General features: G+C 38.5%; 2 protein-coding genes across 3 annotated transcripts; one reads left to right on the forward strand and one right to left on the reverse strand.

Moving 5' to 3' along the window:
• Positions 1 to 1,247: 1,247 nt before the first annotated feature.
• Positions 1,248 to 8,642, reverse strand: kctd9a (potassium channel tetramerization domain containing 9a). The gene is made up of 12 exons (XM_077562436.1): positions 8,294 to 8,642; positions 7,943 to 8,064; positions 7,819 to 7,862; positions 7,646 to 7,742; positions 7,486 to 7,544; positions 7,258 to 7,386; positions 6,547 to 6,614; positions 6,367 to 6,462; positions 5,586 to 5,735; positions 4,939 to 5,044; positions 4,723 to 4,856; positions 1,248 to 4,262 (listed from the first exon to the last, which is right to left on the reverse strand). Exons 1-12 carry the CDS (start codon positions 8,339 to 8,341, stop codon positions 4,146 to 4,148), a joined length of 1,170 nt encoding a protein of 389 aa, XP_077418562.1. The 5' UTR covers positions 8,342 to 8,642; the 3' UTR covers positions 1,248 to 4,145.
• A 282-nt stretch (positions 8,643 to 8,924) lies between these two features.
• ankrd39 (ankyrin repeat domain 39) lies at positions 8,925 to 10,704 on the forward strand. Of its 2 annotated transcripts, none has more exons than XM_077561723.1 (5): positions 8,925 to 9,344; positions 9,474 to 9,590; positions 9,662 to 9,765; positions 9,856 to 10,059; positions 10,170 to 10,704. In XM_077561723.1, the coding sequence occupies exons 1-5, from the start codon at positions 9,323 to 9,325 to the stop codon at positions 10,314 to 10,316; spliced, it is 594 nt and encodes a 197-aa protein (XP_077417849.1). In that variant the 5' UTR covers positions 8,925 to 9,322; the 3' UTR covers positions 10,317 to 10,704. The 2 variants fall into 2 exon arrangements, with proteins under 2 accessions (XP_077417849.1, XP_077417850.1); XM_077561724.1 differs by having other exon boundaries at positions 9,488 to 9,590.
• Positions 10,705 to 14,784: the final 4,080 nt, after the last annotated feature.

Consider the following 14,784-nt stretch of genomic DNA (forward strand, 5'->3'; position numbering starts at 1 on the left):
GACTACACAAAAAATCACAATGCAAAGAACTGTTCAGATATGCCAATATGAACATTTATTGTACAACCAGGTTATTTCATTTTTAAAGTTCTTCGTCCAGATTGCCTACCAGCAACATTGCACTGAAAGAAAAAAGAGGGGCTTGTTGAGATTTAATCGAAAATACAAAAACATTTTAGTCCAAAGTATACATTTATCATAAATTCACACACATACACTGTGTTACTATATAGATACTGTTTAGCCTTTTCAGTAAATGCAGAACTTACATAAGATTCTTTTATCCTGCAAATTTTGGCAAAGGGTGACAATTCTCCACATGCCAGAAATATGCAAGGCTTGCCTAGTTGCTGAAAGCCACCAACCATCTTTGGAGGAAAACACACACATTGATCTCTGATATAAGATTGAATAAACGAAAGAAATGCTATGGGATTGTTGGATTTTAACCGGTACATTGGTTTGCTGGTCTGAAGAGTGCAGCGCTCGTTTCCCTCCAGGGTTCAGTCCATAAGACCAATGCTGACCACAGATCATTTGCACTGATGTTGCCAAAATCAGCGGCCACAGCACCCAGGACTTCATCGCCATACTCTGCTCAAGATTAGGTTGTCGATACAGAATAGGCATTCAAATCCATCATCTTCTTAAAACATAATACAGAAACATCACAGATTTTGATAAGTCCATTTTACCTTTGTTGTAAGAGGCAAGCTGCTCTCAGTTGTCTGTTGTCCTTAGTGGACCCTGCAGAGCATCATCCAAGCTATATATTTGCTTGTCTTTCCTGACGAAGCCCATTCATTTCACTACAGGGGGTCTCAAAGTGGGATTAAGCAGTCATGACCTTCAGGCAAGCAAAAAGATTACTGTGTTCTTAAAAGACATACGATACATGTGCATTTCCATAATTTGTCCAACATGGAAAAAAAAAAATTCTTCCAGTGGTTCTACTCAAAAGTAAATGCAGTATTTCATTTTCTTTCATACAATTTTGATGATTATGATGTAGTTGACAGCGAACAAAAAATTCAAATAAAATCGACCATCGTAAGAAATTTAAATAGTGTACAACTTACTAAAAACAATCATTTATGATAGAAATTGGCATTCTAAAAATCATGTACGTTCATATGCAGCCATTACTTTGTTGGAGCCCCTTCGGCATGAATTATGGAGGTGATTTTGACCTGGGTGGAACATGACAAATGAGGAGGAACAAAAGACTAATGCAAATTCTCTTTTTTTAATGAGTTTATTTTTAACAGTCAAATAATGGAAAAGTTTTTTCCACAGTCAAGTGCAATAATCATTAACAAGGAGATGTACGCCCCCAGTTCGAAACAAAACAAAACAAAACAACCATTGCTCCATATTGCATTCACAATGTGTTCAAATAAATAATCAGATCCCTTCCTTTGACTTTCACACTGACGGTGTGATATGCTAACATTGCCTTCATCAATCACTCTCACAAGCTTGGTACCTTCTGTTAAACAGAGTCAAAAGTATTGCATCAGAGCAGCGCTCGCTGAGCTACAGCTAAATGTTCAAAGACAAACACAGACATGCAGACAGACACAGTCAAGCAAGGAGAAGATTGATCCTTGACAAAACAACCTCTCCTTGAATCTATTTACAATCTTTTTTGGGAAGGTTTTTGGAAGCACTGGATTCAAGAAACATTGAATACACAATTTACATTTTTGGGGATGAAAAGATATACATTAACTTGTGCAAATAGCTTCAAAGCATGATTATGTGATTATACAGGTATGTGGAGAATTACCAACAATGATACAAATGTGACTCCAACCTTTAGAGTAAACAAGATGAATGAATTGATCTCTCTTAATTTGAAAACTAAGATGTGACCTATGTGAATATTTTAGTACGCAGCATCACAGTTGAATACATGCAAATGGATCACTGATGCAAAAAAAGAAAGAAAAAAGGTTAGATCCACAAAGCACAGGAAGAAGAATGAGCTTTTGGAGCACAAAATATTGAGAACGGTGAAAGCTGTTAAACTATGTGTTGCATACCTGAGCCGTGTTGACATCTAGCTAGTCGCATAGTTTCACAGCACTTTGAGCCTTGACACTGCTCTCTTGTAGTTTTGGCTTTCATTTAGAGAGTGTTTGTATCAGGTCAAAGTTATTTTTGGAGAAATGTATAACAACACAGCAGCATTCAGAAACTGCAACCATTGTCTGGTTTGAATTCCTATGAAAATATACACAGGTATAAATTATTGTGCCAAATGATTGCATTCAGACACTTCTACATACACTAAAAACATTTTTTTTGTTTTCTAATGTGCGCGGATAAGCAGTTCCTCCCTATGCCATCAGCTTATCATGGTGGAGGGGTTGGTGTGTCTAATGATCCTAGGACAGGGGTCAGCAACCTTTACTGTCAAGGGCCGTTTTAGGCCAAATAAATAACCAAAAATCTGTTTGGAGACGCAAAACAGTTGAATATTGTGATGAAGGGAAAATTGTGCTAGTGTTTATACTGAGAGCCGAAGAACTAATTAGAGCTGCACCATAAAACAAAAAAAAATGCAAAAAAGTTCATTTTCTTCTACCTTTCGGCTTCGTTTTTTGTTGTTGTTATAATTTTTCATACATTTTTGGACTTTTCTGCCTTTAAATTTTGGGCAATTTTATGGACATATGGTAATTTCCTGCCTCCTTTATTTTTTGGACATTTTTTTCTGTCTTTTTTGCTATAAATTTTCATTTTTTGGCAATGTTGAAGACAATGTTATGGTAATGTTTGAGATTTGTTCTTTTGTTTTTGGACATTTTATGGTAATGTTTTGAGTGTTTTCTTTTCTGTCTTTTTTTTATTCAATTCTGACATTTTTTGGGGCAATTTTCTGCTACTTTTTGGACATTTTATCATCTATTAAAAAAAAGACCAAAAGAAAGGTTTTTCATCTGCCTTTCATCTCTCTTTTCTGACAACTTACAAATTTGGACTCATTAATTCATTAAAATAATATTTGAATATATATTTATATTAAAAAATAAATGAATAAATATGTAACAAAATACTATTATTATTTATTTTTTAAGATTCAAAGGGAGCTACAGTAGAGGGACTAAAGAGCCACATGTGGCTCCAGAGTTGCAGACCGCTGTCCTAGGAGCTGAGTTGTCTGGGTCAGGGTCACCCACGACAAACAGGTCCTAGACGTGGGACCGGACTAAACACAGCTCAAGGACTCCCTATGATGAGGAAAACATTTGGACTTTGTTTTCCCTCACCCAGATGTGGGTCACCGGGGCCCCCTTCTGGAGCCAGGGCTGGAGGTGAGGCTCGATGCCGAGCGCCTGGTGGCCGGGCCTGCCCACTCCACAGATGTGTGATATATATTGTCCCCTGGCCTGTACGTTGGTGTTGTTCACCTAAGTGGATGAGAGGGTAGCCTCCCTTTGCTTTCAGGGGTCCTGACTGCTTCTTGGGACTCCAATGCTCACATGGGCAATGACAGTGAGACTTGGAAGGCATGGCTGGGAGGAACGCAACTTTGGTAAAAGCAAAACCTTGGGCATGGGAGGAGTCTGGCAAGGCCGTGGAGAATGACTTCCGAACGACTTTAGAGAAATTCTGGTCCGACATCGACGTCTCAGTGCACCATCAACCCTGTGCATATTGGGGATGGGGCAGTGTTAACATCGACTCGGGACGCTGTGAGTCAGTGGGGAGAATACTTCAATGACCTCCTCAACTCCAGAGACGTCTTCCCATGAGGAAACAAGAGGCGGGCTCTTGCTATCTCTGGGACTGAGGTCACCGAAGTGGGTGGATGAGATGCCTACAATTGCTTTGAGGACTTGGAGAAGGCAATCGACCGTCTCTCCTGGGAGATCTAGTAGGTACCTGACCTCGGATAAATGGATAAGAATGGATGGATGGATGGTGGATGAAAAGACACTAAAATACATCAACAACCCTGGATAAATAGTGCGATATTTAAAGCTAACATGAGAGAGGTGGAATGTCAGGGAAGTGCATACAATTACCTGCGCTAATTGCAAGTCAACAGATTGAAAGTGAAGAAATATACCATCAGAGGCTGTAGTAGTTGAATGATTAAAGGAGCCAGCAGTGGCCGGGTTGACGTGCATGCTCAGTTATCTAACACTCTGCGACATGTGCAGCGGCGTCAGCATCTCTTCAAAAATGGCTCCTTTTACATTGGACCCCCTCAGGTTAGCCTCTTGTAGATCACAGCCAGACAGGTCGCAGTTCTGCAGCAAGGAAGCAGGTACACACATACCAATGAGATCAAAAAAAATGAGAGGAAATCTCACTGTGATGTGACAAGATTCAGCAACCTGGGATGAAATTCAAATGGTTTGCCTCGTATTACATCGTTGCAACAAGGATGAAATAAAAAGTATTGTCTGATTCATGTTGATCATCTGAGCGTTGAATTCACATAAAATTATTTACAAAGATAAGGCAGTAAAGATTGTTAAAGTATTTCTTAAAAATTGTCTGCGTACATTTATAAAGGTTTGCTCCTTGGAATGGATTATTGTATATATATATAAATTTAAAAAAAGGGCCGGGGTACAAATATAAAAAAACTGAACAAATTAGAGGTTGACCACATCCACTAATTAACGTAAGCTTAAAAAAGACGTCACAAATGTGTTTACGCTGGTGATTTATTCAGTGTTAATGGCTCTGATGGACTCATCTCACCTCAAGATCCGTCCCTGCTAAAGTGGCTCCCCGCAGGTTGCAGTTTTTCAGCTTTGCATTTTTCAGAGTGGCCACCCGCAGGTTAATGCCGGTCATTTGACTTCCTTCCATATCGACTCCTTTCAGGTTGGCACCTATTTGCCACGATATTGACTCGTAAGAAAACCACAAATAGGTGAGCACAGCTGCCTTGGTTAAAGATGTGTGATGGATTACCTTCCAAGTTGGCCTTCAGCCCAGAGGGATCTTCAAAGTTGCATCCTTTAAGAGAAGCTCCCTCTGCATTGGAGCAGAGCATCTTCACACCTTGTAAGTTAGCACCCTTTGAGACAGCAAGCATAAGAATAGCGTGTTACATTAATTCACACTTGTAAGATATTTGCTTGTGTGCCCGCTTCTTATGTGCTTAATTGGGTCAATGTGGCTGCATGTGTGGACAGAACGGCCCTGTCTTCACATGACTGAGGAGGCGGGAGGTGTGAAGTGGACCCCCCCACCCAAAAAAAAACGGCTTCATTGTTCAATGACAGAATGCCAGTGTCACGGGTGAGATGCAGCCTATTTCAATGGTCGTCAATTATACGCTAATTTTGGCTATTCATGTGTTGGGCTGGTCCTAATCCCTGGCGAATAGCGAGAGTCGACTGAAAGGTAAATAAAAGAGTTGTTTAAATAGACTGGATAGATTTCTTCTCATCAGCTCAGTTATCTTTAAAAAAATAAAATAAAATGTATGTACTGATCGGTGATTGGCTCTAAAATCCTGATTGTGTAAATCTTCATACAAACTATCATAATTAAATTGCAAATAAGGCAAATGATAGCGAAACTTTGAGAAGAGACAGTAAAACAGATTGACTCACATCCAGGTTGGCTCCGGACAGATCGGCCCGCTCCAGATTGGAACAACACAGGTTGGCGTGTGTCAGGTTGCAGCGACTGAGATTCGCCATCTTGAAATTGATGTAGCGCAAATCGAGCCGGGACAGATCCGCGCCACTAAAATTAAGACCCTAAAATATTAAGCAAGAGGATCACAGACACGCAACATAAGATGTTTTAATCATATCTTGTGAATAAAATATGAAGCAGTTTGGTGTTCTGACATAAGTTCACAACTAAATGTTACTGAAATCCTTCTTTGGCATTTGGGATTTTTTAAAACCTGTGACAAGCTACACCAATCAGCTACAACATTAGAACCATGTCCTTAATATAACTGAAGCCAATACAAGAGCTGTATCAAATATTCTGCCTATACATATATCATATGAGTGCTTGACAGAAATAATAGTAATAGTGCTAAGTATGGTACAGTACAGTTCTATACCATTGAAAAATACAACCACAGCAATGAATAGGTTAAATTTATACCACTTTCACAGTGTCAATCAAAATTTTACATTAATATCTACATAAAGACATAATATTTGTTATAGATTTTGCAGTGGTGCTATGATCTGAATATGCATACTTATTTTTGCTCCACTCTTAATTTTTAATGTGTGAAGTTCCATAACACATAAATCAGAGCTCTTAGATTGGCAGATAATCATATTTCTTGAACAAATCTACGGGACGCATTTGATGTTTCCAAAAGGCGTTATGATACTTTAAGTTAATTATATTTTTTAACTCACTTACCTGGCACCGTAGCTCAGACTTGGTGGGTGTAGCCAAAAGAAAACGCACAAACTCCTTGCGGGAAATGGGAGAATGGTCTTCAGGCGGCTGCGAGTTCTGGTATCACAGTGCATATATGACAGGTCAGCGCACACAGATAGGACATAATGACACTTTTTGATCAGTTTTAAACAACATTACCTTCATGACCAATTCCAACTGATCAGCAAGTTGCTCAATTCCAAAAAAACGAGCCTCCTCAAGAACACCTGGAAGACAGTTTTTACCACTGTTCATATCGATACATTATGGCTAAACAATTTTTGAAAATAATCTAATTGCTATTTTTTCCCCTTCAATATTGCAATTTAATATGTGATTCTTTTTTTAAGGTCCTCTTTCCCTGCACTTTTTTTAAACAAACAACAGTTATTGTACATACTGTAAATGTTTTGGATTCATATTAGAATTTACGCTAAAATAAAGTGAACCATGAATGAATATGACAGAGTTTATTTATCTATCTAACTCAGAAAGAGTTGTGTACTTACTAAACATTTTGACTTGCAGTCTTTTACGTTCACAACAACTTCACAAAATTCTACCAAACCAGTGTGGCTTAAACATAAGTCAGTAAGTCGTGAATCCGATTATAACATTAATACAAACAAATCTGTGGCTCTATCACTTCAACTTTTCATATTTCATCAAATGAAGATATGTAAACATGTGGACTGCATTTCTTAAACATTAAACATATCTAGACACGACATAAATTATTCATAGTAAAGCCTATTGATACTGACCAAATGAAATGAAGCAAAAGCCCCCCCGCAAACTACAGCCTTTGCGATGTCATTGAATTTGATTCATTGTTTAGCCCTACTATATTTATTAAAAACATATTCATACCTCTTATATTAATGCCCTCATTGATAATGAGCTGGCCATGTCTCAAGTAATTAAGAATGGGCTCAAAATATTCAGGGCTGCGGTCAATGAGGTAGGCCCCGTGCTCATCTTGCTTGTTTCCCCAGACATCTGGAGGAAAGAGACACAATTCATAAATCTATTTCAACCAAAGGCTCACATTGAAACTAATGTGAAATAGAGCTGGGCAGCTTGAGTGACCCACTGTACCTTTCTCTCGAAACATGTGAGCGAGCATACTTTCAGGCTCTTTGCTGACCAGGGTACTCCTAATACACACATTTAGTAAAAGGATACAAGTAAGACAAACAAGAGAGTGCATTAATAAGGGTACACATTGCTGTAAGTAACAAGAGTAAATGTCACTCACCTGGTAGTGGTGAAGAGACGACCACCAATGTTCAGGGTCAACCAGTCAGTGTGAGCAGCTTGTTGATCAGATCCAACTTTGACTTCATTTTGAAATTCTTTGAGCAAATACAAGCGATAGTCTTGAAGGTTCAGTCAATGGAAGACACAGACTGCAGACATTATGCAACTCACCAATAAATGGATCACCTTCTGAGACATACAGCACGTCATCGTCTCTATTAATGCCAAGACGAGACCATTAGACACAGGGCAATAAAACTTAGCTAATCTACATATTATTGTTGTGTGTGTTTACCTGATTAGGGCAATGTCGTCGATGAGACCTCCCTTGCCATTATATAGACATGATGCTTTGATTCCTAATTTATTGCTGGCTACAGATAGTAAGTCAGATAAAGCCCCATACACTGCTACAACCTGAGCAGAGAAAATACATTCACTGAACAGTATTACAATCTTGCGACAAGTTTGGTTTCACTTAGGTGTGTACGTGTAGATACGTATAAGGTACAGCTCATGAAAGAACCTCAAATTGTGAATGAATGAAAGCAATTGACCAATAAATGTATGAAATCCAACAAAAACAGGACAGTCAAATAGCAGGCCAAGCGCCCTCGCACAACAGCGAGTCGAGTTTTTAACCTACCTTGCCATTTATAGACGTCCCGTTAACAAATAACGTGACTCTTCTCATTATTGCTCTTTGGTTATAAGTGCTGTGCGTCTTGCAAGAATGCCGCCAGCAGACGTTGTTTGGTAGTTTCACCTTTTTATATTTGTCTTCACTTCAACGGCTACTGTTGGCCGTAACCGACGCCGAACACAAGAAGTAACCTCGGACACAAGAATGCAAAACAGAATGTGCAACACAGGAACACACAACGTCGTTCGTTACAGTACTTTGTTGGAATCTTCAAAACAACTTCGTGCTTGCCTGCTAACATGTACCGTATGTCAAGCTTGCTAGCTAGGATAACACAGTCAATAACACGAGACCGAAGGTGCCTTCACTGTAATCTGGAACTCATGTAAACATTTAAAAAAAAATTGAACTATAATGTTTGAAATATTAGTATTTTAAAGTTGTTGTCAATTTAAAAAAAAACAAATAGATTATGGTTAATATTAAATGTCACTGAAAAAAGTACTGATGCAGACTTTATATACATAGTTGTCAAATAAACCACTGTTTTAGATAACATTGAAGGTATCTTTTGAGTACCGTACTGCTATTGGCTCAGTGTGGCTCGACGTCAATACGTCTTAGGTGACGTACCGGGTAGATTTTTCTGAATTCAATTTTAATGGGTGCATCAAGTTTGCTCTCAACGTTATGTTCTGTTGGTATAGATTGAGAAGGCAGACCTGTTAATGCAGTACAACGCAAATTTTGTAACCAAACTAGTATGGGGCTCGTGCGCGGCGCGTCATCATTACCAACCATTTTAAATGCGAATGCTACTGTCATATTTAGCCAGCCGTTGCTCTGCTAAGGGGTGCAGTAACGCCTCCCGCAATCGCGAAGGGAAATAAACGTTTCCAGACTGACTCCTGCTTAGCGGAAGACCGAGGACAGCCTCGTTGCAGATGTCAATGTCGATGGATTGGTTGTCAGCTGTAAGACTATAAAAAAAAAAAAAAACGCCGTCGACAACCTTCCGTCATCAGCGAGGGTATGCGACGTACATTTCCCAACAGTAAGTTTGAAAAGATAAAATAAAGTTTCGAAACCCCTTTACCCCCCCCCCAGTGCACTGTTACAAACTGTAACATTATAGAATGTGATGTATGTATAAAACGCTTGAATGGTGATGATTGAATTTTAGTTATGTTACTGCAGACGAACACAATGGGTCCAGATGGAGAACGTTGTTGCTCGTGTTGCACACTTCCTGGATCTCCCAGTGTTTACCAGACTGTGGACGAGATGGACTTTGAACGAGGTTTGCATCGTTTGAGAGATTAGAATGTAAACTATCTATTGAGGTGAATATCAAAACTGTATTGTATGCAGGTGTGTGGTCTGCTGCCATGAATGGAGATTTGAAGCGAGTCCAGTCAATGATCCAAAAGGGTACCCATCCAAACCTCAGGGACACAGCAGGATATACAGCTCTAGTAAATTCCCCAAGAAGATGTACTATCATTGTGTTAATTGTTCCTGTTCGACGAATCTTAACTGTTTCATTTGTGCACATTTTGTTTCAGCACTATGCAAGTCGCAGCGGTCATCTCACTGTATGTGAGTTTCTGCTTGAAAATGGAGCTTGTGCATCTCCTCAGACACCAGGCGGTGCCACGCCCCTCCAGCGGGCAGCATTCTGCGGTCATGTGGATGTCGTTAGATTATTGCTGCTCCATAAAGCTGATCCAATGATCTCTGATGATGACGGCGCATCTCCTCTTCACAAGGTAAGATATACCCACCAAAATAAAGTCATGTGCATACTGCGTGATGAAATCACAGAAACATCTCATTGTTTCAACTGTTGTTTCTGTTATTTTGTAAAATGCTTGGTCAGGCTGCAGAACAAGGTCATGAAAAGGTGTGTCAGCTGCTTCTTGAGGCCTGCCCCGCACTTTGCAGCCAGAAAAACAAGCGGCTCCAGCTACCCTACCAAATGGCCCCTCAAGAACATTTGCAGAAGCTCCTCAAACAATTCCTGTAAACAATACACAGGTAGTTTAATACAAAGCTTCAAAATGAGGTCAGCACACTTTGACGACTCAAGATCAATTGAGGATTCTATGGTTTGCTCAAAGGTGCCATGACCATGCTTAGGAAACAGAACACACACTATCCCAGAAACAAGCCCGGAGTGACCTGATGCCAGATGGCCAGATCCCCTATAACTGAGTGATTGATTGCCTTTCACAGTAAAGGCCACATAAATTATGGCCAGCACATTGACATGAACTTGTTTATTTTATTTATTATTTTATTTTTATCCATGTCTTTTTAAACTTATTTTCCTATTTTTATGTACAGCACTTTGGCTTCCCCTGTGGATCTCTTAAATGTGCTACACAAATAAAGTTTATTGATTGATAGATTGATTGACCTCGCTTTTAATGGACTATTTTCTAATAAACTCGAACACTAGAGCTGCTATTGAACATTTGTCACCTACAAACTCAGTAACTGAATGTCGAAATTCTTAGATGTTCATAATGCCTTGTCACCACCATCTAGGTCTGTGCGCTATGGCTCAAAATTCATATCACTGTATCAATTGCATTCCTTTGCGGTAATGGAATGTATCATGATATAAAATTAAGGTTAAACATATTTTAAATAAATAATAATTAAATAAATTATTAATTTCTGGACAGTTTAAATTATATAGTCTGTTAGAGAAGCTAAATCGATAAAATAAAGACGAAACAAATATTAATTAGGATAGCATTTATGCAAATCTAAAGTCAGAATTAAAAGTTGGCACTCCTTGGTGCGTTATAATGCAAAAAAATACAGCTGATATGTTAAAAGAAAGCAGTGTACAACAGGCTTTGAGTTTAGTTTTCTATCAAATTCAAATATCTGTCACACAATTCAGATTCGTAGTCACAAGAGACTGACTCCCGATCTGTCATTTCTTCTGTTAATCTCTAGATTTTACAGCGAAGTAAACCGTTTACTGGAGGAACATTTGACACATTGTCTGGCAACACGCCGCCAAGGCCAACATCAAAATAAACCTTACCTAACCAAATAATATGTGGAGCACAATGCCTTGGAACGCTTTTATTTTGAAGTCGAACCCGGTGTCTTGACAAATCAGCACAGCCGTCACTGTCAGAGTAGCATAACTTGCACTTCTGTGCATGCGCTGTACGGAACAGGTCATGCGCAGTAAGAAGGGGTTGGGTGTTGAGTTTATGCTGATTTAACGAGGTATGCTAATCTGACAGAACACTGGCAGCATGAGAAATTTTGGACATGTTAGGTCTGAGAGTATAAAGAGGGTTTGAGAGAGTGTGGCAAGAGGCTTTGCAACGTTTTTCGTCACTGAAGGAAGCCTACCGAAAAAACAACACTCGCTACGTGCACTCACCTTCGCAAGCCTTAATATTTCTAGAGAGGAAAATAATGTGCTGCTAAGCACAGTTTAAATTTAAGTTTTAGAAAATTATTGTCTATGAATGAAAACTAGTTGGTCAATCATTATTAAGTGGAAATACTTTAACGCTTAGAACGATTTATAAATGACTAGTATTCATGATTTTTTGGGGGACTAAAAACACACTACTAGTAGCATAGTCATAGTTGAGGAGTGCATACAATATTTCCTAGTATACATTATAATAATTTAGACACGTTTCTGTACTTCCAAAACATTTTCTTGTGCTTTGTTTTTGTGTGAATTTTTATTTTTATACTAAGCAATGTTATTAAGCAAACCGAGATGAATTCATTCGAACTTTATCAAAATCTATTCAAATTTCTAATGACGCAAGAGTAACCCATACCATCAACTTTTGTAAAACAATTAACAAAAAAAAGGGGGGGGGGGTGAACTAAAATAACAGTCGAAATTACACCTCACTTGCTGAGATAAAACGCTTACTCCTTACAAACACTCCAGACAACTAATGGCACGGTTGACAGCAAGCATCATTAAAAAATGTCAGATTTTCAGGTGAATTGTCTTCACTGTCTCTAGTTTTGACAAGCCAACGCCATTCTATGCCTGTGGAGTAGACTGACTGAAAATTACTTGTGTGTGTGTGCAGTCTTCTGTGTTTCGTTTGTTCTAACCCCACATCTGGCCAGCACAGATTTCTCCTGATGAGAGAAGATGGAATTCTCATCTCCGAATGATGACTAAGACCAACCATTACTGGCCTCCAAAAAAAAACGGATCTCCTGGCATAGTCTGAAGGTTATACTGCCACACAGCATACTGTACGTGCTTTTTGGTGTATTTGTGTTGCAAGCAGAATGTCGAAGATCTTAAACTTATAATGAATATTTTTTTGAATGTCGAAGAAGCGATTCTCTTATTCATTCATTTTGGTACTGTGGAAAAATACATGAAACCTGGATTGATATTCAGGATTGGCTTTCTATCGTCTACACCAGAGACTTGCTTACTTCAAAATGTGAAAAAAAATTAAATATCCGGTGGGATGGCAACTTTCCTTTTCCTCATTAGTTTATAAGAAGTTATTGTTACAACATTAGAAAAATACAGACCCTCCAGGAATAAGTAAATGGAAACCTTTAAAGAAATATTATTTAAATATTGAGAGAACTATATCAGCGGACAAAAATAAACAAAAACAGTTTGATTTTTTGTTTGGAAGCAAATATTTGAGGCCCTGTAGTTAGCCCAATACTATTGGTATTATTGAGTTAAATTAATGTACACTGTTAAACCGAATAAGTTAGCAGAACAAAAAAAAAAGTGAGTTAATCGGTTGCCTCGCTTTTTTCGAGTTGTTGCTTCACTTTTTTTGAGTTAATCAACTTAAAAGTTAAAGTTTTGCAGAACTTGAATGGTTTGATTACACCAAATTATATATTTTTTATACACAGTTACTTAGAAGCTTTCTGTTATAGCAACTCAATTATTCTCAGTTACTAATTTATAAATGTTATAAAACCACTGGATTAATTTAACAGAAATCCAAACCATAAGTACACTGTGTGTCCTCATGAGAATCCCGGGAATGCTGGAGTCTATCCCAGCTGTCTTCGGGAAGTACGATACGATATACTTTTATTTTCTCCGTGGGGAACTTTTTCCTGGACTCCGTCCAGCTGCAGTTTACAGTAAGAGAAACAACAGAATAGAAAGAGATAAAATTAAAATTAAATAAGAAGTGCAGCAATAAGTAGAAGACTTCACAGAAGTATACATGTGTAGAGATTTACATTGCACACACCCATATACACGCTCCTATATATATATACACACACATGAGTATGTACACAACACAACACAACACAACAATGCACCATATATCTTATTGCACTGAGTTAATGTTAATGTCGGTTGTTAAGCAGTTTGATGGATGTCGGCAGGAATGAGTTTTTGTAGCGGTTCAGCCTGGTTCTGGGGGCCCTGAATCTCCTGCCGGAAGGCAGTAGCTGGGTGCACCCTGAACTGGTTGCCAGCCAGCCAATCGCAGGGCATACACAGACTATCTAGGGACAATTCAGTGTTTAATTAACATACTGTACCATGCATATTTTTCGGAATGTGGGAGGAAACTGGAGTACCCGGAGAAAATCCACGCAGGAACGTAGAGAACATGCAACCTCCAGCCAGGAAGGCCAGAGGGCCACCATGCCGCCTGCTATTAGCATATGTTTATAATCTAACATACATTATTAATAATTTATTTAAAGCAGATAGGAAACTGAGAACAAATTCTCATTTACAATGTCAACTATAGGGCCAAAAATAAAATTACAAATTAATAAGTAAAATAAGTTATGAAACATCAGCTAATTTATGTTTTTAAGTTACCCAAAAACGAGTATAGTTCAATTTAATCTCGGGGTTTGTTGGTTATGTTTGTGATGTTGGTCTTTTGTGTTGTGAAAAAAGAGAAAATTCGTTAAAAAAAAAAAGAACGTCAGAGGAAGCGAGAGTATCATAACACAGGTCACATCACAGTTCAAACCCTGAACCTCGCTCTCGCAAACAGCTTTGTCCATTTTAGCTTGTCCCATTAGTCTCTCGCAGGTTTTGTTTGGCACAGTTTCAAAATCGGATTCACATCCTAACACTACCCACTTTTTTTTTTTTAAATCCAGATTTGGGACTAGCTATGATGATACTGATGAAATGAACACAACGCATCTGAACGAAAGGCAGTCCCACTACACTACACGTTTGATTGTATTTATTATTATTATTATTATTATTATTCCTTTTCAAATGATTATTTTCTGTCATAATCGGCTGTAGCTTGATCAAGAGAGTGCACTAAAAAAGACCAACCGCAATCATTCTGTAGTCAAGCGCCTCCTCTAGTGTTTCATAGAAATAATTACAGTGTGACACGCCAGAAATTCACGTAGATTTATTTAATTAATTTAGTAGTGTGAAAGCGTCAAAAATATAAAACAGATCAAGTGGATGCGACTGCATATTCTTTTCATGAAAGTATAATCACCTGAAACAC

This window comes from Vanacampus margaritifer, chromosome 3 (genome assembly GCF_051991255.1).
Source record: "Vanacampus margaritifer isolate UIUO_Vmar chromosome 3, RoL_Vmar_1.0, whole genome shotgun sequence".
Classification (NCBI taxonomy): Eukaryota; Metazoa; Chordata; class Actinopteri; order Syngnathiformes; family Syngnathidae; genus Vanacampus; species Vanacampus margaritifer.